Below are 21,725 nucleotides of genomic sequence, written 5' to 3' on the forward strand. Positions count from 1 at the left end.
CCTCCTGAGTAGTTGGGACTACAGGTGTGCACCACCACACTCATCTAATTTTTGTAATATTTGTAGAGACACGTATCTCACTTTGTTGCCCAGATTGGTCTTAAACTGCTAGGCTCAAGCGATTCACTAGCTTTGGCCTCCCAAAGTGCTGAGATTATAGGCATGAGCCATGGTGCTCAGTCCTGGCCTAATAGTTTTGTTTTTTTTTTTGAGATGGAGTCTCCCTCTGTTGCCCAGGTTGGAGTGCAATGGTGCAATCTCTCGGCTCACTGCAACCTCCGCCTCCCAGGTTCAAGCAATTCTCCTGCCTCAGCCTCCTGAATAGCTGGGACTACAGACACCCGCCACCACACCCAGCTAACTTTTGCATTTTTTTCAGTGGAGATGGGGTTTTACCATATTGGCCAGGCTGATCTCAAACTTCTGACCTTGTGATCCGCCCGCCTCGGCCTCCCAAAGTGCTGGGATTACAGGCGTGAGCCACTTCGCCCTGCCAATAGGTTTTTAATAGTTGCAAAATTGTCCATAAAAGGAAAGTTCCACAGTGTATTCAGTGGTACACTGAATAAACTACCATAAGTGGCATTGATGGATATTCAGGTTCTTTTAAAAAAAAATCTATTATGTTACAAATAATGTTGCAGTTGCATCCTGGTACATACTTTTTTTTTATTTTTTGGAGGTTGGTAGGTAGAGTCTTGCTCTGTGCCCAGGCTGGAGTGCAGTGGCGTGACCACTGATCACCTAGCCTACACCTCCCAGACTCAGGTGATCCTCCTGCCTCTTCCTCCGGAGTAGCTGGGACTACAGGTGCACACCACCATATCAGGCTGATTTTTTTTGTATTTTTTCATAAAGACGAGTTTTGTCATTTTGCTCAGGCTGGACTTGAATCCCTGGGCTCAAACCATCTGTCCCACCTTGCCTCCCAAAGTGCTGGGATTACAGACATTTTATACACATTATGCAGCCAAAAGCTTTTCTTTACTAATAATGCTAGAACATTAGTTATATACCCCAATTTTTTTTTTTTGAGATGGAGTCTCACTCTGTCACCCAGCTTGGAGTGCCGTGGCGCAACCTTGGCTTACTGCAACCTCTGCCTCCTGGCTTCAAGCAATTATCCTGCCTCAGCCTCCCAAGTAGCTGGGATTACAGGCATGCACCACCACACCCAGCTAATTTTTTTGTATTTTTGGTAGAGATGGGATTTCACCATTTTGGCCAGCCTGGTCTCTAACTCATGAGCTCAGGTGATCTGCCTGCCTCAGCCTTCCAAAGTGCTGGGATTATAGGCGTAAGCCACTGCGCCTGGCCCCAACATTTTTTTTTTTTTGAGACAGAGTCTCACCCTGTGAGGCTGGAGTACAGTGCATGATCTTGGCTCACTGCAACCTCAGCCTCCCAAGTTCAAGCGGTTCTGCCTCAACCTCCCGAGTAGCTGGGATTACAGGCATACACCACCATGTATTTTTAGTAGAAATGGGGTTTCACCATGTTGGCCAGGCTGGTCTCGAACTCCTGACCTCAAGTGATCCGCCTGCCTCAGCCTCCCAGAGTGCTGGGATTACGGGAGCCACTGCACCTGGCCTTTTTTTAATGCATGCATAATGTTCTACCGTATGGTATGTAGGGGAGAAAAAAAAGAGTTTTTTCTCTATCCTTTAGAGTTTTTGAGCTAAATAGCCCCTGTAACAAAAGACAGATTAACAAGGAGAAAACAAACAGGACCAGACATGGTGGCTCATGCCTGTAATCCCAGCACTTTGGGAGGCTGAGGTGGGTGGATCACTGGAGCTCAGGAGTTCCAGAGCAGCCTGGGCAATATGGCAAAAAACCATCTCTACAAAAAATGTAAAAATTAGCTGGGTGTGGTGATGCATGCCTGTGGTCCCAGCTACTCTACTCTGGCAGCTGAGGTAGGTGGATCGCTTGAGCCCAGGAGGAAAAGTTTGCAGTGAGCTGTGATCGTGCCACTGCACTTCAGCCTGGGTGATAGAGCAAGACTGTCTCAAAATCAGTAAATGAAAGAAAGAAAAAAAAAAAAGAAAGAAAAACAAACAGAAATGTAAACATGTGTACCTCATGTATGCAAAAGAGAGAGCAGGGAAATAAGCAAATCTCTGAGGTGGGGTTGAATTCAGGTTTATACAGCATCTTCAAAAGAGAACAGTATATGTTTAGAGAAGTGTTAAGAGAAGGAAAATGATTTTGAGTCTCTAGGGGTGGCAAATTGTGGGAAGGCAAATAAGTGATAGAAAAAGGCTCATTAATAAAGTTTGCCATGTAGATTCCTGGCTGACAAAGGTTTGTCAAAAGACAAAATTACAACTAATTTAGTTTAAAGATCATAATTGGCTTTTAGTTGCGATTGTAGAACTGCACAACACCTCATTCTATAAGATAGAGCGGAGGAGGTTGAGCTGAGCAGAGGTTGGCTTTATAGACAGAAAGTGCTGAAGAAAGCAGACACAGAAAAGTGAATTGGTTGAGGTTACTTTCCTTGTAAAGTTTTTTTTTTTTTTTTTTTTTTTTTTTTTTTGAGATGTAGTTTTGCTTTTGTTGCCCAGGCTGGAGTGCAATGGTGTGATCTTGGCTCACTGCAACCTCCTCCTGGGTTCAAGCGATTCTCCTGCCTCAGCCTCCTGAGTAGCTGGGATTACAGGTGCCTGCCACCATGACCAGCTTTTGTGTGTGTGTGTGTGTGTGTGTGTGTGTGTGTGTGTGTGTGTAGTAGAGATGGGGTTTCACCATGTTGGCCAGGCTGGTCTTTTTTTTTTTTTTTTTGATACGGAGTTTCGCTCTTGTTACCCAGGCTGGAGTGCAATGGCGCGATCTTGGCTCACTGTAACCTCCGCCTCCTGGGTTCAGGCAATTCTCCTGCCTCAGCCTCCTGAGTAGCTGGGATTGCAGGCACGCACCACCATGTCCAGCTAATTTTTTGTATTTTTAGTAGAGACGGGGTTTCACCATGTTGACCAGGATGGTCTCGATCTCTTGACCTCGTGATCCACCCGCCTCGGCCTCCCAAAGTGCTGGGATTACAGGCGTGAGCCACCGCGCCCGGCCCCAGGCTGGTCTTGAATCTTGACCTCAGGTGATCCACCTGCCTTGGCCTCCCAAAGTGTTGGCATTACAGGCATGAGCCACGGCGCCCAGCCTTCTCGTAAATTTCAAAGCAGTGGGGATTTCCTTACCATGCCACTTAAAACTGGTCTGTTAGGGGATTTGGCTATTATTTTTCTTTCTCCTGATTTCTTAGAAAGTCAGATAGACAACTTAGTTTTGACTTGGTGATGTGGAACATGAGTGACATGAGTGACTCGATGTTAGGCCTAGTCTAGTGCAGGAGCTCAATCCAAAACAATGGCCTCCTATACATTTTATTTAACAGGTGTAAAATTGTCTTCAGTGATTAACCTTTGTCCTTCCAGGCAGTGCGGGAAGAGGGATACCTTTGCCTTTTAAAATTTATGTTCTGCTTTTAGGCAAATGGGGGAAGGTGGAGAACTTTCCTTGTATCTACATCTTCTCAATTGCCTTCAGCTTGAAAGACTCCTTAGGCTAAGGAGGAATATTTTGGGGTGGCACCTTCTGATGTCCTTACAGGTACACTACTTTTATTCATGTCTGTTACTATTATTCCACTCCCTTCACCTTAGGCCACCCCATCCGCAGTCTCCCTCATTTTTCTTTTCACCCAGCACCATTTACCCATTCATGGCGTACCCGAAAGTCCTCGGAACAGGGTAATCACTAGGTAAGTACTGTTGCCCCTTTGGTCTGTTTCTGGCAGCGATTAGCTGTGTGCATTCTTTGAGAGGAGAGACGGAAGGGACAGAACTGGGCACTAGTGAAGAACTGAGGTGCTTCACCCGAATAGATAGGGAGGAAAGAGGATTGCCGAGGCGAGCCGCAGCCTGTGCCTTCGATGTCTTCTGAAGGAAGGTGGGCTTCGGGGCGGAAGGGTGTACTTAGGGCACTGAGTGGTCCAGGGTGGAGAGCTCCTGGAGGACTGAGGGGACCTGCTGGGCGAGGCGCCTGGGCGGGGCCGGGGCGGGGCGCGCAGAAGCTGGGCGGCCTGGGGGCGGGGCTGGGCGGAGCGCGCAGCCGCGTAGCGGCGGGGGCACTGCGGGGCTCCAAAGGCCGTCTGCAGAGCTCGTGGAGGAGGCCATGGGGCGAGCTGTCGCGGAGCTCGTTTCCTCGCTGCTAGGGCTGTGGCTGCTGCTGTGCAGCTGGGGGTGCCCCGAGGGCGCCGAGCTGCGTGCCCCGCCAGATAAGATCGGTAGGCAAGAAGCGGGCGGCGCGGGAGGGCGCTGGAGCGTGTCCCGCGCGGGGCGGCTGCTGCGCAGTGCGCCCAGATCCCACAGCCGCGACGCAGGCCGGTAGTGCAGGCCGAACCCGCCGCGCAGGTCGCGCTTCCCCCCATTCACACCTCAGAGCGGCTTTCGGCCCTGCTCGGAATAGGACTGTGCATTCCCAGGCGTGGAGAGGTGCCCACTTGAGGAATGGGCGTGGACGGGGACCGGGGCGGCGGGCAGGCGGGCGCCCAGCGTACCTGTAGCCCCTGTCTCTTAGGCCTGGGACTCCGGGGAGGCCTAGGTTCCTCTCTCCATCTTTCCTTTGAACACTGACCATGAAGAGTCCAGTGTATCTGGCTCGACCTGGGGCGTCCGGCCAGATTGCAGGCTCACGCAGACACAGCACAGGGAGGAGTGCAAACAAGCTGACCCTGCCTGCTTCCCTTGGAAGACTGAACCCTCTTCCCCCATCTCTGCTTTGTTGAGGTCGGCCTGCTCTCAGAGGCCCCTGGCTTGCACAATTTCTCCACCTAGGACTAACACAGCTGCAGAAAGAATCTATTCTCCTTCCAGTGTCAGGAGCCTTGGTTTTTTGCTTCCTGTCTCCTCCCACCCGCCTTTAAAGCTGTGTTCTTCGGGATCATTAACCTATTTACATTGAATCTAGACACAATAAAGCTAGGCAAAAATGGCAGTCACTTTATTAAAAATGCGTGCTAGAAAGGCCCTCCTCTAATGTGCTCGTGAGTTGGGCATCAAGAAGGGTGTATAGTACCGTTGGTTACTCCATAAATACCTGTGAGAATCTTTGGTTAAAAAAATCGATTTAATGTCACTATGTTAATTAATCTACTACTGCTTTTGTGGGGGGTGGGGCAGTGTCTGTCCAGATTCGGGGAGTTAGACCTTTACTGCAGATGCCACTCCCCCCACCAAATTGTTGACAATAGCTTTGAGTAACAACCTCCCTTATTGCTTAATGGTCTTTAAAAAAACAAAACAACTGGTAAAAGGGGGAAAAAACCTGTTTTCTTCCCTCATAGCGATTATTGGAGCCGGAATTGGTGGCACTTCAGCAGCCTATTACCTGCGGCAGAAATTTGGGAAAGATGTGAAGATTGACCTGTTTGAAAGAGAAGAGGTCGGGGGCCGCCTGGCTACCATGATGGTGCAGGGGCAAGACTATGAGGCAGGAGGTTCTGTCATCCATCCTTTAAATCTGCACATGAAGCGTTTTGTCAAAGACCTGGGTATGTAATTTTGATTTTGGAGCTCACCAGATAACTGTCTGACATCCCCGGGTATTTTTATCAGATGGAAAACTGAAACTTCTACCTTGTTAATTGTCATACAGAGACGTTGGTAAAACTGTTTTCCTCACTTTCTTGGTAGTTGGTACTGCTTTAGTTAGCAGTTCTGCTGTAAGGGGACACTAGTTATCTGTATCTTCAGTTATCTGGAATTACAGCCATGGGGTGGGGGTGGGAATGGCTGCTGTTGTCTGTTCTTTTTCTTCTTTTGAGACAGAGTTTCACTCTTGTTGCCCAGGCTGTAGTACAATGGTGTCATCTCAGCTCACTGCAACCTCTGCCTCCCAGGTTCAAGTGATTCTCCTGCCTCAGCCTCCTGAGTAGCTGGGATTGCAGGTGCCCACCACCACACCCAGCTAATTTTTGTATTTTCAGTAGAGATGGGGTTTCACCATGTTGGCCAGGCTGGTCTTGAACTCTTGACTTCAGGTGATCTTCCCGCCTCGGCCTCCCAAAGTGCTGGGATTACCGGTGTGAGCCACCATGCCCAGCCTCCGTTGTCTGTTCTTAAACTTCTGGGTTTGTGCTGAAGAATTAGAGAAGGTTTGGAGATAGGCACCTTATTGTGATCATTTTGCAGCTGAGGAAATGAGACCCAGAGACTTGAAGAGTCTGGCTCAAAGTCACTCACACATGGCCATGGCAGGGCATAGTGGCTCATGCCTGTAATGCCAGCACTTTGGGAAGCAGAGGAAGAGGATCACTTGAGCCCAGGAGTTAGAAACCAGTCTGGGCAACATAGTGAGACCCTGTCTTTACTTTTTTTTTTCTTCTTTTTCTTTCTTTCTTTCTTTTTTTTTTTAAAGATGGTGTTTCACCATGTTGGTCAGGCTGGTCTTGAACTCCCGACCTCAGGTGATCTGCCTGTCTTGGCCTCCAAAGTGCTTGGATTACAGGCGTGAGCCACCAGACACGGCCCCTGTCTTTACTAAAAATAAAAAAATTAGCCTGGTGTGGTGGCACAAACCTGTAGTCCCAACTACTTGGGAGGCAGAGGCAGGAGGATCCTGTGAGTTGGGGAGATAGAAGCTGCGATGAGCCTTGATTGTGCCACTGCACTGTAGCCTGGGCAACAAAGTGAGACCCTGTCAAACTACCACTGACAAAACAAAGTCACTCACACAGCTATGGATGCAGACATGTGCGTAGAACTTGGGATGTGCAACTGCTGCCCTGACAGCAGGGGAGCTGGATGGGTCGTGGGGACAGTCTGACAGGCCTCTGCAGGCCCTTTTGGCAGGTAGTATTTTGTAACTTTGGCCTCCCTCCAGTTATCTGAAATACCAGTTTGGCAAAAGAGGATTCTCACAGGAATGGAAACACCTCTTTCCCCTCAGCTGCCTTCCACATCCTCTGTGGATGCTGCCTCTGCTCCAGTTTCCTCTACAAGGGCAAAGGTATACCCAGAATAAATCATGCCACAAAGATACATGTCTGACATCTTTGTTTTTAAATTGAATTCAGTTGTTATTCTGGCTTTTTTCCTTTGACTATTTATTTTTTTTTTGAGACAGAGTCTTGCCCCATCGCCAGGCGCCAGGCTGGAGTGCAGTGGTGCGATCTCGGCTCACTGCAACCTCCGCCTCCCGGGTTCAAGCATTTCTCCTGCCTCAGCCTCCCTAGTAACTGGGCCTACAGGTACATGCCACCATGCCCAGCGAATTTTTTTTTTTTTTGTATTTTTAGTAGAGATGGGGTTTCACCATGTTGGCCAGGATGGTCTCAATCTCTTGACCTTGTGATCCACCCGCCTCAGCCTCCCAAAGTGCCGGGATTACAGGCGTGAGCCACCGCGCCCGGCCTATTTCATTTTTTTAGACTAAAAAATAGCCAGGTAAAAATATATCTACTTTTGATATATTAATATTTGTATGATCATCTGACCCATTGCCAAGCAAATCTACTTTTGGACAGTGTAGTGAAAGTATGATGTATCACACTGTTCCAAAGATAGAACTCCTCTATGTGACTCCTGAGAACTGAGGGAAGCCCCACATTCACTCAGATTATGTTCTTTCACTTGATCAGCATAGACACCACTGACTTAGCTGCCCTTTATGTTTTTGCAGGTCTCTCTACTGTTCAGGCCTCTGGTGGCCTACTGGGGATATATAATGGAGAGAGTCTGGTCTTTGAGGAGAGCAACTGGTTCATAATTAACATGATTAAATTAGTTTGGCGCTATGGATTTCAGTCCCTTCGTATGCACATGTGGGTAGAGGACGTGTTAGACAAGTTCATGAGGTAATTTTTTTTTCCTTCCAATTTAACCAAAGGTCTTTTAATTTAGGTTAAATTAAACTTGATGAACTTTAGGAGTTATAATGTCTTGTAAGCATTTTCTACCTCACTGCAAGGCCTGTTTGTAACATTGTTAGGCAAAATTTTTTGTAGAAACCATGCAGACTGTTTATCTGCTTGGAAATTGAAAGTTAGTTTATTTTTGCTTCTGAAGTGTATTTTGCATCTGCTTCTTTAGTTTTGCCAGACGTTGTTAGATGCCTTCAGTTCCCATGACAACTTACTCAGGTAGGTACTGTTATTAGCTTCTTTAAACAGATGCAGAAGGGGTGGTGTAGAGGTTTTAAGAGAACAGGTTGATCCACATAGTAAGTGGTGTAGCTGGAGTTGCCACCCAGGCAGTCTGGCGTTAGAGTCTTCACTCTTAATCTCTGTGCTGTGCTAGTGTTGTGTAGATGAATGAGATAATGTGTACAAGAGTTGTAAAAGGATCAGAAAACTTAAATGGGCTTTAATAGTGACATGTTTTCAGTGAACCAGCAGCCTGAGTAGAGTAAAAGTTCCATATTCCAAGAATTTACATTCCAGTACTGTCCTGAGTAGTGAGAATTCAGGTGCCTCTTTTTCTTCCTTATACTTTTCTATATTTAAACAGTTTTTTATGTGTGTGTATATGTATCACTTTGGTAGTCAGGAAGACTAACATAACATAGCCATTCTAATTTTGAAAGGTACAATCTATATTTTTTTAATCTGTTGGCATGTGCTAGTTTGTTTTTTTTTTTTGAGATGTTATTTCATTCTTGTCACCCAGGCTGGAGTGTGATGGTGCGATCTTGGCTCACTGAAACCTCTGTCTGCTGAGTTCAAGTGATTCTCCTGCCTCAGACTCCTGAGTAGTTGGGATTATAGGTGCCCACCACCACGCCTGGGTAATTTTTTTTTTCTGAGACGGAGTCTCGCTCGGTCACCTAGGCTGCAGTGCAGTGGCGCAATCCTGGCTCACTGCAATTCTCCTGGGTTCAAGCAATTCTCCTGCCTCAGCCTCTCAGGTAGCTGGGATTACAGGCATGTGCCACCATGCCTGGCTAATTTTTTTCTTTGTTTGTATTTTTAGTAGAGACAGGATTTTGCCATGTTGGCCAGGCTAATCTCAAACTTCTGACCTCAGGTGATCCACTTGCCTCGGCCTCCAAAATTGCTGGGATTTCAGGTGTGAGCCACTGCATCCAGCCAGCATGTGCTAATTTTTATGCTGGTTTACATTTCTAGGTGCTGGGGGCCGGGCGTAATCCCAGCATTTTGGGAGACCGAAGGGGGTGGATCACCTGATGTCAGGGGTTCAAGGCCAGCCTGGCCAACATGGTGAAACCCTGTCTCTACTAAAAATACAAAAATTGCCAGGCATGGTGGCTCACGCCTGTAATCCCAGCACTCTGGGAGGCTGAGGCGGGTGGATCACCTGAGGTTGGGAGTTCCAGACCAGCCTGACCAACATGGTGAAACCCCGTCTCAACAACAACAACAACAACAACAACAAAAAACAAAAATTAGCCGAGTGTGGTGGCGGGCACTTGTAGTCCCAGCTACGTGGGAGGCTGAGGCGGGAGAATTGCTTGAACCTGGGAAGTGGAGGTTAAGTGAGCCAAGATTGTGCCACTCCACTCCAGCCTGGGTGACAGAGCAAGACTCCCATCTCAAAAGAAAGGAAGAAAAAGGTGCTGGAGAAATTCAGCTTGTAAATTTTCATATTTCATTACTATGACTGCTTTAACATAATAAAGTAATTGTTAAAAAGATAAAATGACATGTTATGGCTGGGTGCAGTGTCTCATGGCTGTAATCCCAGCACTTTGGGAGGCTGAGGTGGTGGATCATGAGGTCAGGAGTTCGAGACCAGCCTGACCAACATGGTGAAAGCCTCTCTCTACTAAAAACAAAAAAAATTAGCCAGGTGTGGTGGCACATGCCTGTAATTCCAGCTACTTGGGAGGCTGAGGCAGGAGAGTCGCTTGAAGCCAGGAGGTGAGGTTGTAGTGACCCAAGAGTGCACCATCACACTCTAGCCTGGGCTACAAGAGTGAAACTCCATCTCAAAAAAAAAAAACCCCAAAAACCCACAAAAAAACCCATAAAAAAATTAGCTGGGCATGGTGCTCTACCTGTGGTTCCAGCTACTCAGGAGGCTGAGGTGGGAGGATTGCTTGAGCCTGGGAGTTTAAGGTTATAGTGAACTATGATTGTGCCACTGTACTCCAGCCTGAGTGACAGAGCAAGACACTGTCTCTTAAAAAAAAAAAAAACAGCAAAAAAGAAAACAAAGAAAAACAGTAGTGAAATACTGCTGGAGTGGTGAAATTGCCGCTTCCCTGAGTCTGGAGGCATCTCCCCGTGCCAAAGAACCCCACTTCCCTTCCCTCACCAGGAAGCCTTTATTCAGTTCCACTTCCACAGCCAATGTGCTTTCTGTGTCATGTGTACTGCTTAAATATTTTTACTGTTACCCTATGTTAGAAATATTCTGGAATGTCACAAAAATCAAGAGTAGAAGTCATAGAGGTTACCAAAGAGGAACTTGGAACCAGTTCCCCTCCGTTTCAGTTGAAGCAGTAGTTCTCAGCCAGGAGTGGTGGCTCATGCTTGTAATCCAGCACTTTGGGAGGCCAAGGTGGGCGAATCACTTGAAGTCAGGAATTTGAGACCAGCCTGGTCAATTTGGTGAAACCCTGTCTCTACTAAAAATAACAAAAATTAGCTGGGTGTGGTAGCCCGTGCCTGTAATCCTAGGTACTTGGGAGGCTGAGGCAGGAGAATCATGTGAACCCGGAAGGTAGGGGTTGCAGTGAGCTGGGATCACACCATTGCATGCCTGGGTGACAGAGCGAGACTCCGTCTCAAAAAAAAAAAAAAAAAGCAGTAGTTCTCAATCCCTGGCCACACGTGGAGGTCTTTTTAAAATACAAATGCTGAGCTCCACCTTAGAGATTTTTAAAATTTAATTATTCTAGGATAGAGGTTTGGGCATTTTTATTTTTATTTTAGAGACAGGGTCTCACTCTGTCATTGTCAGGCTGGAGTGCAGTGGTGCCATCATGGCTCAACAGGTCTCGCTATGTTGTCCAGGCTGGTCTCAAACTCCTGGGCTCAAGTGATCCTCCAGCCTTGGCCTCCCAGAGTGCTTGGATTACAGGTGTAAGCTACTGCGTCTGGCCAGCATTGGTAGTTTTAAAAGTACCTCAAGTGAATCTTTTTGTTTTTTGAGATGGAGTCTCACTCTGTCACCCAGGCTGGAGTATAGTGGCGTGATCTCAGTTCACTGCAACCTCTATCTCCTAGGTTCAAGCAATTCTTCTACCTCAGCCTCCTGAGTAACTGGGATTACAGGTACCTGCTACCACGTCCAGCTAATTTTTGCATTTTTAGTAGAGACGGGGTTTCACCGTGTTGGCCAGGCTGGTCTCGCACTCCTGACCTCAGGCTATCCACCCATCTCAGCCTCCCAAAGTGTTGGGATTACAGGCATGAGCCACCACACCCAGCTCAAGAGAATTTTTTTTTTTTTTTTTTTTTTTTAAGATGGGCTTTCACCATGTTGATCAGGCTGGTCTTGAACTCCCAACCTCAGGTGATCCGCCCGCCTTGGCCTCCAAAGTGCTTGGATTACAGGCGTGAGGCACCACACCTGGCCTACTCAAGTGAATCTTAACCTGCATCCAGAGTTGAGAGTCACCTGGTTAAAATATGAAATTGGAGAATATTCTCAGGTTTGTCTTTCTTTGGATGGTATAGAAACCTAAAGCCCTAGACCAACCTGGCTAACATGGTGAAACCTCGTCTCTACTAAAAATACAAAAAATTAGCTGGGCATGTTGGCAGGTGCCTGTAATCCTAGCTACTGGAGGGGCCGAGGCAGGAGAATCTCTTGAATCCTGGAGGTGGAGGGTACAGTGAGCTGAGATCACACCACTGCACTCCAGCCTGGTGACAGATTGAAATTCTGTCTCAAAAAAAAAAAAAAAAAAACCCAACAAAAATTAGCCAGGCATGGTGGTGCATGTCTGTAATTCTAGCTACTAGGGAGACTGAGGCTGGAGAATTGCTTGAACCTGGAAGGCAGAGGTTGCAGTGAGCCAAGATTGCACCATTGCACTCCAGCCTGGGTGACAGAACGAGGCTCTGTCTCAAAAACAAACAAAAAAAGGGTGTTGCCATTCTGATCTCGAGCTCCTTGGCTCAAGTGATCCTCCCACCTTGGCCTCCCAAAGGGTTGGGATTACAGGCGTGAGCCACTGTGCCTGCCTTATTTTTAATTTTTTTTTTTTTTTTTACAGACAGAGTCTTGCTATGTTGCCCAGCCTTGTCTTGAACTCCTGGCCTCAAGGGATCTTGCTGTCTTACTCTGTCACCCAGGCTGGAGTGTGTTGGTGGCTGTTCACAGGTGCAACCATAGTGTACTACACAGCCTTGTGCCCTTGGGCTTAAGTGATCCTCCCACCTCAGCCTCTTGAGTAGCCATGACTACAGGTGCATGCTACCCCACCTGGCTGCTGTTTTTTAGTAGTGTTTATTCTATTTTTCATTTATTATTATTATTTTTTTGAGATGGAGTCATCCAGGGTGGAGTGCAGTGGTGCGATCTCCTCTGTCTCCTGGGTCAAGCAATTCTCATGCCTCATCCTCCTGACTAGCTGGGATTACAGGGATGCACCACCATGCCCAGCTAATTCTTGTATTTTTAGTAGAGACGGGGATTTCACCATGTTGGCCAGGCTGGTCTCTGACCTCAAGTTATGCCACCCTCCTCAGCCTCCCAAAGTGCTAGGATTACAGGTGTGAGCCACCACGCCCAGCAGTAGCATTTATTCTAACGAAACTAGTTGTATCATGAAACAATTAGAGTGCTCTCTGTTTATATTATGTATATAGTTTCATCTCATCCTCCAGGAGACTTGCTTGAGTGAGGTTGCAGCTCTGGCAGGAGCAGGTGGGGAATATGTTTTTTATAGCGTAATTTGTAGCTTATTTAATTGACTGCTATTTTCTCATGTTGACCATTAGCCAAAGATTACTTCTCTTTGGATATGAGATATCCAGCCTATTCTTTTTATGAAGAATTCAGTCTTTCCATTCTACTTTTTCAGTCTTCTAAAGACTGGAACCCAAATGCTATGGTTGGAAGGTGTTATTTGTGTTATTTTAGCTTTTCAGTTTTGGCATAGATATCTAATAAATTTTTCCAATAAAATGTATTTAACATTTTGTATCCTTATACTATGACTATGCTTTCAGTAGATAATACTGAAATAGTTATAATATTGTCCCTTGTTCTGTAAAAGATTATAGTTCATTTTGAGAGAAGAAACTTGACGTGAAAGTTCCCATCCCATGATCAGTGATAGGGATCTTTCCTTGGCTCTGAATTTCTTTTCGTGTTTTTTTTTTGGATATGAGTTTTGCTCTTGTTGCCCAGGCTGGAGTGCAGTGGTGCAATCTTGGCTCACTGCAACCTCTGCCTCCCTAGTTCAAGTGATTCTCCTGCCTCAGCCTCCCGAGTAGCTGGGATTACAGGTGCTCACCACCACACCCGGCTAATTTTTTGTATTTTTAGTCGAGACGGGGTTTCACCATGTTGGCCAGGCTGGTCTCAAACTCTTGACCTCAGATGATTCACCCACTTTGGCCTCCCAAAGTGCTGGGGTTACAGGTGTGAGCCACCATGCCTAGCCGGCTCTTAATTTCTGTTTTTTTTTTTTTTTTTTTTTTTTTTTTTATTAAGAGATGGGGGTTTCACCCATCTCTAAAGGTCAGGATAGTCTTGATCTCCTGACCTTGTGATCCGATCGCCTTGGCCTCCCAAAGTGCTGGGATTATAGGCGTGAGCCACTGTACCTGGACAATTTCTTATTTTCATACACTTATCTCTGTGTGTGCCTTATTACTTATCCCTAACTGTAAGCCCCTTAAGGGAATAAGAGATAAGCCCCTTATTATCCTGAACTTAAGCCCCTTTTTCATCTTTGTATCATTTGCAACATGAAAAATTGTGTTTGAATTACTGCATACACAATTTATGTGAATGTTGTATTAAATCCATAAAATGCAGAGAAATGTCAGGTGACATTTTTCTTTTTGTTTGTGGTCAAGTGATATTTTCTAAAAAATAAATGATATGCGCTGGGTGTGGTGGTGCACGCCTGTAATTCCAGCACTTTGGGAGGCCAAGGCGGGTGGATCACAAGGTCACGAGATCAAGACCATCCTGGCCAACATGGTGAAACCCGACTGTCTCTACTAAAAATACAAAAATTAGCTGGGCATGGTGGCACATGCCTGTAGTCCCAGCTACTTGGGAGGCTGAGGCAGGAGAAACCCTTGAACCCGGGAGGCGGAGTTGCAGTGAGCCGAGATTGCACCACTGCACTCCAGCCTGGTGACAGAGTGAGACTCCATCTCAAAAAAAAAAAGATAGAGTGGCATTGGTGCTAAGTTTTATGAGGCTTTTGGAGATGATGTAACTGTGGACTGAGAAGTCAAGCAAGACATTTCAGAAAAGGTGAGATACAAGTTCTCTTAAGGAAGAATAGATGTTCTATGGTTAGGAATGGGAAGTGTATTCAGGTTGGAGGGGGGAGCTTGTGCACTGGTGGGGAGACAACATGTAGGGCATATTTAGAGACCAGTGAATGGGTCTGGTGTGCTCCAGTGAAGACTGTGCATGTGTGGGTGATTGAGGACAGAGTGGGTAAGTTGTGATTGAGCCTTCTACTTGCCATGTGACCTTTAGACAAAGTCTTTTCTTTCTTCTTTTTATTTTTCCTTTTTCTTCTTTATTTTTTTTAAGAGACAGGGTCTCACTGTCTGGCCCAGGCTGGAGTGCAGTGGCACGATCACAGTTCACTGTGGCCTTGAACTGTGGGGCTCAAGCCATCCTCCTGCCTCAGCCTCCCGAGTAGCTGGGACCACAGGCACATGCCACTATGCCCAGTTAATTTTTGTATTTTTAGTAGAGATGGGTTTTTGCCATGTTGGCCAGGCTGGTCTTCAACTCCTGATCTGAGGTGATCCACCCACCTCGGTGTCCAAAGTGTGGGGATTACAGGCGTGAGCCACTGCACCCAGCTGTCAGTTTGATTGTTATGATGTCATTTCCCTCCTTTATACATCCCCTTCCCCACATCTTGTTTGGTATTTAATAGACATTTCTCTTCTTTTCCAAAGGATCTACCGCTACCAATCTCATGACTATGCCTTCAGTAGTGTAGAAAAATTACTACATGCTCTAGGAGGAGATGAATTCCTTGGAATGCTTAATCGAACACTTCTTGAAACCTTGCAGAAAGCTGGCTTCTCTGAGAAATTCCTCAATGAAATGATCGCTCCTGTTATGAGGGTCAATTATGGCCAAAGCACAGACATCAATGCTTTTGTGGGTAAGCCAGGGCATGGAACAGTCGTGGACATTAGTTCTCAAAGGGGCTTACCTGATGCTATGGTGGCTCCTGACTTTAGGCAATGGACTGGAGGCTACCTTTCTCTGTGAACCTCAGACATTGTTAGCAAAGTCCTGCATATGTAGATGTGCATTTTTAGGGGGAGAGGGTCTTTAGCTTTCATTAGTTCAGTGATGCTTAATTGGGGGATTTTGCTCCCAGAGGCCATTTAGCAATGTCTAGAGACATTTGGAGTAGAACATGTGATTGGGAAGGGAGAGTGGGTAGACAGCCTCTTACAAAGTCAGAAATAAAACATGTTTTTTCCTCCTGTTGACAGGGGCAGTGTCATTGTCCTGTTCTGATTCTGGCCTTTGGGCAGTAGAAGGTGGCAATAAACTTGTTTGCTCAGGGCTCCTGCAGGCATCCAAAAGCAACCTTATATCTAGCTCTGTAATGTACATAGAGGAGAAAACAAAGACCAAATACACAGGTAAGCTTGAATTTCTGTTTTATTGTTCCTGATTTCCCCTGTAGAAAATGATTGCTCAGGGAGAAACACCTCTCTTTTGCCATCTCTTACTTGGTTCTAAAATGATGAAACTATGAAACTTGAAATTGTGCCATGTAGAAATATTCCCCAATGTAGTTAAGTGCAGTGGCATTACTCCTTGGATTTGAAAAATAATCTTATCTTCAAAAGTAAAAATTCCATATTTTGTACTTATTGACTAGAATAAGAAATTGGCCACAATGTAATAAAAATGCAAGGGACAGCTATCTTAAGGGATATAACTTATTCAGTTCTTTTCTTTTCCTTTGGAGACGGAGTCTTGCTCTGTTGCCCAGGCTGGAGTGCAGTGGCATGATCCAGCTCACTGCAACCTCCACCTTCCGGGTTCAAGCAATTCTCCTGCCTCAGCCTCCCAAGTAGCTGGTACTACAGGCATATGCCACCATGCCCAGGTAATTTTTTTGTATTTTTAGTAGATATGGGGTTTCACCATGTTGCCCAGGCTGGTTTCGAACTCCTGAGCTCAGGCAGTTCACCAGCCTTGGCCTCCCCAAGTGTTAGGATTACAGGCGTGAGCCACTGCACCCGGCCATAACTTCAATTCTTTCGAATTATAGAGAAATTATGAAGAAAGTATAGAATTATTTTTAGAAGGTATATTAGAAACACTAAACAAATATATGCCTCCTTATTTCCTCTAGGAAATCCAACAAAGATGTATGAAGTGGTCTACCAAATTGGAACTGAGACTCGTTCAGACTTCTATGACATCGTCTTGGTGGCCACTCCGTTGAATCGAAAAATGTCCGGTATTACTTTTCTCAACTTTGATCCTCCAATTGAGGAATTCCATCAATACTACCAGAATATAGTGACAACTTTAGTTAAGGGGGAATTGAATACATCTATCTTTAGCTCTAGACCCATAGATAAATTTGGCCTTAGTACAGTTTTAACCACTGATAATTCAGATTTGTTCATTAACAGTATTGGGATTGTGTCCTCTGTGAGAGAAAAGGAAAATCCTGAGCCGTCAACAGATGGAACATATGTTTGGAAGATGTTTTCTCAAGAAACTCTTACTAAAGCGCAAATTGTAAAGCTCTTTCTGTCCTATGATTATGCTGTGAAGAAGCCATGGCTTGCCTATCCTCGCTATAAGCCCCCAGAGAAATGCCCCTCTATCATTCTCCACGATCGACTTTATTACCTCAACGGCATAGAGTGTGCAGCAAGTGCCATGGAAATGAGTGCCATTGCAGCCCACAATGCTGCGCTCCTTGCCTATCACCGCTGGAACGGGCACACAGACATGATTGACCAGGATGGCTTATATGAGAAACTTAAAACTGAGCTATGAAATGACACATTCTTTTTTCCCCTCCTAGTTCCAAATGACTGTCAGTGGCAAAAAAGAACAAAATCTGAGCAGAGATGATTTTGAACCAGATATTTTGCCATTATCATTGTTTAACAGAAGTAATCCCTGCTAGTCATAAGAAAACACAAGGTTCTAATTAAGTCTGAAAGTATAACTATTGCACTTATTCCATCTCCAAAGTTTCTTAATTATTCTTTCACTATCCATTGGGAGTGCTTTTTTTTTTTTTTTTTTTTGGAGACAGAGTCTCACTCTGTCACCCAGACTGGAGTGCAATGGTGCGATCTCAGCTCACTGCAACCTCTGCCTCCCAGGTTCAAGCAATTCTCTTGCCTCAGCCTCCTGAGTAGCTGGGATTACAGGCACGTGCCACCGCGCCCAGCTAATTTTTGTATTTTTAGTGGAGACGGGGTTTCAACATCTTGGCCAGGCTGGTCTTGAACTCCTGACCTCATGATCCACCTGCCTCAGCCTCCAAAAGTGCTGGGATTACAGGTGTGAGCCACCGTGCCTGGCTGGGAGTGTTTCTTAAACTTCTCTGATAAGAATCACCTGGAGTTAGGAGGTGGCGGTTGCAGTGAGCTGAGATCGTGCCATTGCACTCCAGCCTGGGCAACAAGAGCAAAACTCCATCTCAAAAAGTAAAAATAAAAATAATCATCTGGAGTTTGTTAAACCATATGGATTCTCAGGCTCCTCTCTTGGAGATTCTGATTCAGTAGGTCTAGGGGTGGGGCCCTGGATTTTGATCAAAATTATAGGGCATTTTAAAGTGAGTACCTGAAGGAGAACTTAAAGACATCTTATTTGGGGAGTAGTCCTTTTGAACTTTACAGCCAGATGTATTCTTCAGTCAGATAAAATTTATGGGAGCTGGTGTCTTATGCCTGACTCTTAGTAATTTCATACCTAAGAGTCTGAAAGTTTGAAGTACATGTGCCCATGCCTAAAGCCTTGACTTTCAGCATGTTGTCTTTTGATTCTTCTATCTTGATTTAATTAATTAGGGGTGAAATTTAGAAGTCTTAGTAATGTAACTTTAAGATGTTAAACAAAAATCTCAAAATGAAAAGCAAATATGGGCTACTGAATTGTGAAACTGGCATTCTATTATTAAATCCTTACTTCAGGAGCTTTAAAAAATACTGAGAGACCCCCATAACCAGAGGTGCAGATTCAAAGATTGAGGATAGGACCTTAGCACTGTATCTTTTTAAAGTTTCTAATGTGCACCCAGGGTTGAGAATCACTAATGTGGGGGTGAAAACGCCTACAAAGGGGTTTTAGTGCCTTAGAAGTTCTAAGAAACCCAATCTGTATCAAAGCAGATCCATTTTGCAAGGAATGATTTCTCTCAATAAGAACTTTAGAAGTAATTGTGACAGTAAGAAGCATGGACAGTCTAACAGCAGAGGCAACTTAAATAACTCCAGAGCAGTTGGCACTAGAACAGAATACTTGGAATGACACCAAGTTTAACCAAGTCCAGCATATGTCCAGAGTGTTAAGTGTTTCAGTTACTGTAGCATTCTGGGTGAGAAATTGGTTGCTGAAATCTTAAGACAGTGGCTTTCAATCTTGGCTGCACATTGGATTCACCTGTAGGGTTTTAAAGCATCCCAAATGGTAATTAACATGCAGCCAAACTTAAGAACTAGTTCTGCATCTGCTGTACGAAGATCTGATTGACTGGTCAGATACTGGTAGAACAGAACAAGTAAAAGATTAAGAATTTGAAACCAATTTAACATGTATTGTTATTGAAACATAAATAAATAAAAAGGCCTAGACCAGCCTGGGCAACATGGTGAAACCCCATCTCTACAAAAAATTTTTAAAAAGTTAGCCAGGCATGGTAATGCATGCCTGTAGTCCCAGCTGCTCAGAAGGCTGAGGTGGGAGGATCACTTGAGCCTTAGAGGTCAAGGCTGCAGTGAGTCATGATCATGCCGCTGTACTCCAGCCTGGGCAACAGTGAGACCATCTAAAAAAAAGAAATCCTTCCATTGAATGGAAACTTAAAAAAGTCCTTCATAAGATCATGGCATTAGCTACTTTAGCAAAATAGTGTAAAAACATTGGTTCTGAGTAAAAGTGATTTCTCTACCAGTTGTGAATGTTATTAGGCTGATAAAACTGCCAAGATATATTTGATAGGCAGGGATTAAACTCATGGTTTGTCAATGGCGTTTTTTTTCTAGTTTTATTCTTTTTTTTTTCTTTTGAGATGGAGTCTTGCTTTGTCGCCAGGCTGGAGTGCAGTGGCACAATCTTGGCTCACTGCAACCGCTGCCTCCTGGGTTCAAGCGATTCTTCCGCCTCAGCCTCCTGAGTAGCTGGGACTACAGGCGCGTGCCACCACACCCGGCTAATTTTTGTATTTTTAGTAGAGACAGGGTTTTATCATGGCGAGGATGGTCTCGATCTCTTGACCTTGTGATCCGCCCGCCTCAGCCTCCCAAAGTGCTGGGATTACAGGCGTGAGCCACCGCGCCTGGCAATTTTTTTTTTTTTTTTATGAATGAGAGGTTCTCATATTGCCCAGGTTGGCCTTGAATGCATAGCCTCGCCTCCTCAAGCGCCAGGACAACTGGCCCGAGCCACGTTTTATTCTTAACAGATGTTAAGAGGTATTCATATTTGTTTGCTTTTGTGGTTTTAATGAAGACAATTTGTAAAGAATGTAATACTGTTATGTGTATGTTAAATATTGGTAAATACTAATTTCTTCATTTGTAGACTTGTTTTGCAATGGCATATATTTTTACTTATAAGAATACCAGTTTAGGCGAGGTGTAGTGGTTTACGCCTGTAATCCCAGCACTTTGGGAAGCCAAGGCGGGTGGATCAAGAGGTCAGGAGATCAAGACCATCCTGGTCAACATGGTGAAACCCCACATCTACTAAAAATAGACTGAGGCAGGAGAATCGCTTGAACCGGGAGGTGGAGGTTGCAGTGAGCTGAGATTGCACCACTGTGCACTAGCCTGGTGAAAGAGCAAGACTCTGTCTCAAAAAAAAAAAACCAAAACACCAATTTAGGCTGGGTGCGGTGACTCACACCTGTAATCCCAGCACTTTGGGAGGCTGAGGTGGGTGGATCTCTTGAGGTAAGGAGTTTGAGACCAGCCTGGCCAGCATGGTGAAACCACTTTACTAAAAATTCAAAAATTAGCCAGGCATGGTGGTGGGTGCCTGTAATCCCAGCTACTGGAGAGGCTGAGACTTGATAATTACTTAAACTCAGGAGATGGAGGTTGCAGTGAGTAGAGATTTTACCACTGCACTCCAGCCTGGGCAACAGAGTGATACTGTCTCAAAAAAAAAAAAAAAAAAAAACCAATTTAAAATGTTGCTGGTATTATATCCAACCTACTCTGGATAAATTTTCCAGTAGGGCATCTGAAATTACTTTGGCAAAACCAAAACAGGTTATCAATATACCAAGGATATTAAGTAGTTTTAATGCAACTACAGTATTACTTTTTTACTGGGAGAAAAATAATAGCAGAGGCTGCTACTCCAGGCACATTAGGTAGTTTATACAACTATAGTGTTAAAGAAGAGTTTTATTGGAAGAAAAAAAGCTCTACATGTCAAAGCTTGCTGCTCCAGACCACTCTATTTTTTTTATTTAACACAAGAGACTGGTAAAAATGATGCAGGGGCTGAATGAAAAGCCACCTCTGTTCCAGTGGTTCTCTAGCTGAGTTGAGCATGCTTGTTACCTGCAGGACTAACATCACTGGGCTCCACCCTGTTTGTTTATTCAGTAAGTTTATTGTGGGACACAACAAGTTACATTTTATAAGTTCCCCTGTGATGCTGCTGTTCTACTTATGGAAGCCACACTTGAAGTAGTTCTACAATTCAGCTCTACGTTGCTGCAAAAAAAAAAGTCAGTGAAGATTTACCAAGAGTAGCAGTGTATGGGACTTCACATCAGTTCTCCTTATTGTGATTATTAGTTTGATCCCTCTGGTTGTGCTTTTGTTGTAAACATTTTCTATAATTAGGAAATGCCATTTAAGAGTGAGAGAGGTTTATATATATATGAGCCATTCATTGTGTTTGGTGTTTTACAAGAACTTTACATACTGTGTATATTTCTGTATAGTTTTAAAGTGATTTATGATTTGCAGGCTTTTTATCAGATCACAAAAAATCAGCCTTAAGCATTTGCTTGGTAAAGTTTCTTAAGATTAGGTTTATAATACAATCATCTGTAATGTGTCTCTCATTTGAGGTTGTGGGCCATAAAATTCATTAACTAGATGAATACATTGTGGACAGCATCCTCACTACCCTTCTCTACTCACAAAGAACCACGATACACTGGAATATTTTTCTTTGGAATCCTCTTTCTACTCTTGTATTAAAATTTTCCTCCACTTAATGATTATGTTCAAAATAAACAACTGCATCACCATTACTTCCTGTCTTTTGCTTCTGTTGTACTATATTTGGAATGTAGATGTACTTGGGAAAGTCAGACTAGATCAGAGTTACTCTTAAGTTTTGAAAATTAGTGTCTTAGAAGAAACTCAT

General features: G+C 44.8%; 1 protein-coding gene across 1 annotated transcript; it reads left to right on the forward strand.

The window, feature by feature from the left end:
• Nucleotides 1-4,138: 4,138 nt before the first annotated feature.
• On the forward strand, nucleotides 4,139-21,609 carry PCYOX1 (prenylcysteine oxidase 1). Its single transcript, XM_012433957.2, has 6 exons — nucleotides 4,139-4,285; nucleotides 5,345-5,551; nucleotides 7,681-7,855; nucleotides 15,071-15,282; nucleotides 15,623-15,775; nucleotides 16,498-21,609. The coding sequence occupies exons 1-6, from the start codon at nucleotides 4,174-4,176 to the stop codon at nucleotides 17,154-17,156; spliced, it is 1,518 nt and encodes a 505-aa protein (XP_012289380.1). The 5' UTR covers nucleotides 4,139-4,173; the 3' UTR covers nucleotides 17,157-21,609.
• The last annotated feature ends 116 nt before the right edge of the window (nucleotides 21,610-21,725 follow it).

Source organism: Aotus nancymaae, unplaced genomic scaffold (assembly GCF_030222135.1).
Source record: "Aotus nancymaae isolate 86718 unplaced genomic scaffold, 86718_ANA_hifiasm-v0.15.2.pri h1tg000057l, whole genome shotgun sequence".
Classification (NCBI taxonomy): Eukaryota; Metazoa; Chordata; class Mammalia; order Primates; family Aotidae; genus Aotus; species Aotus nancymaae.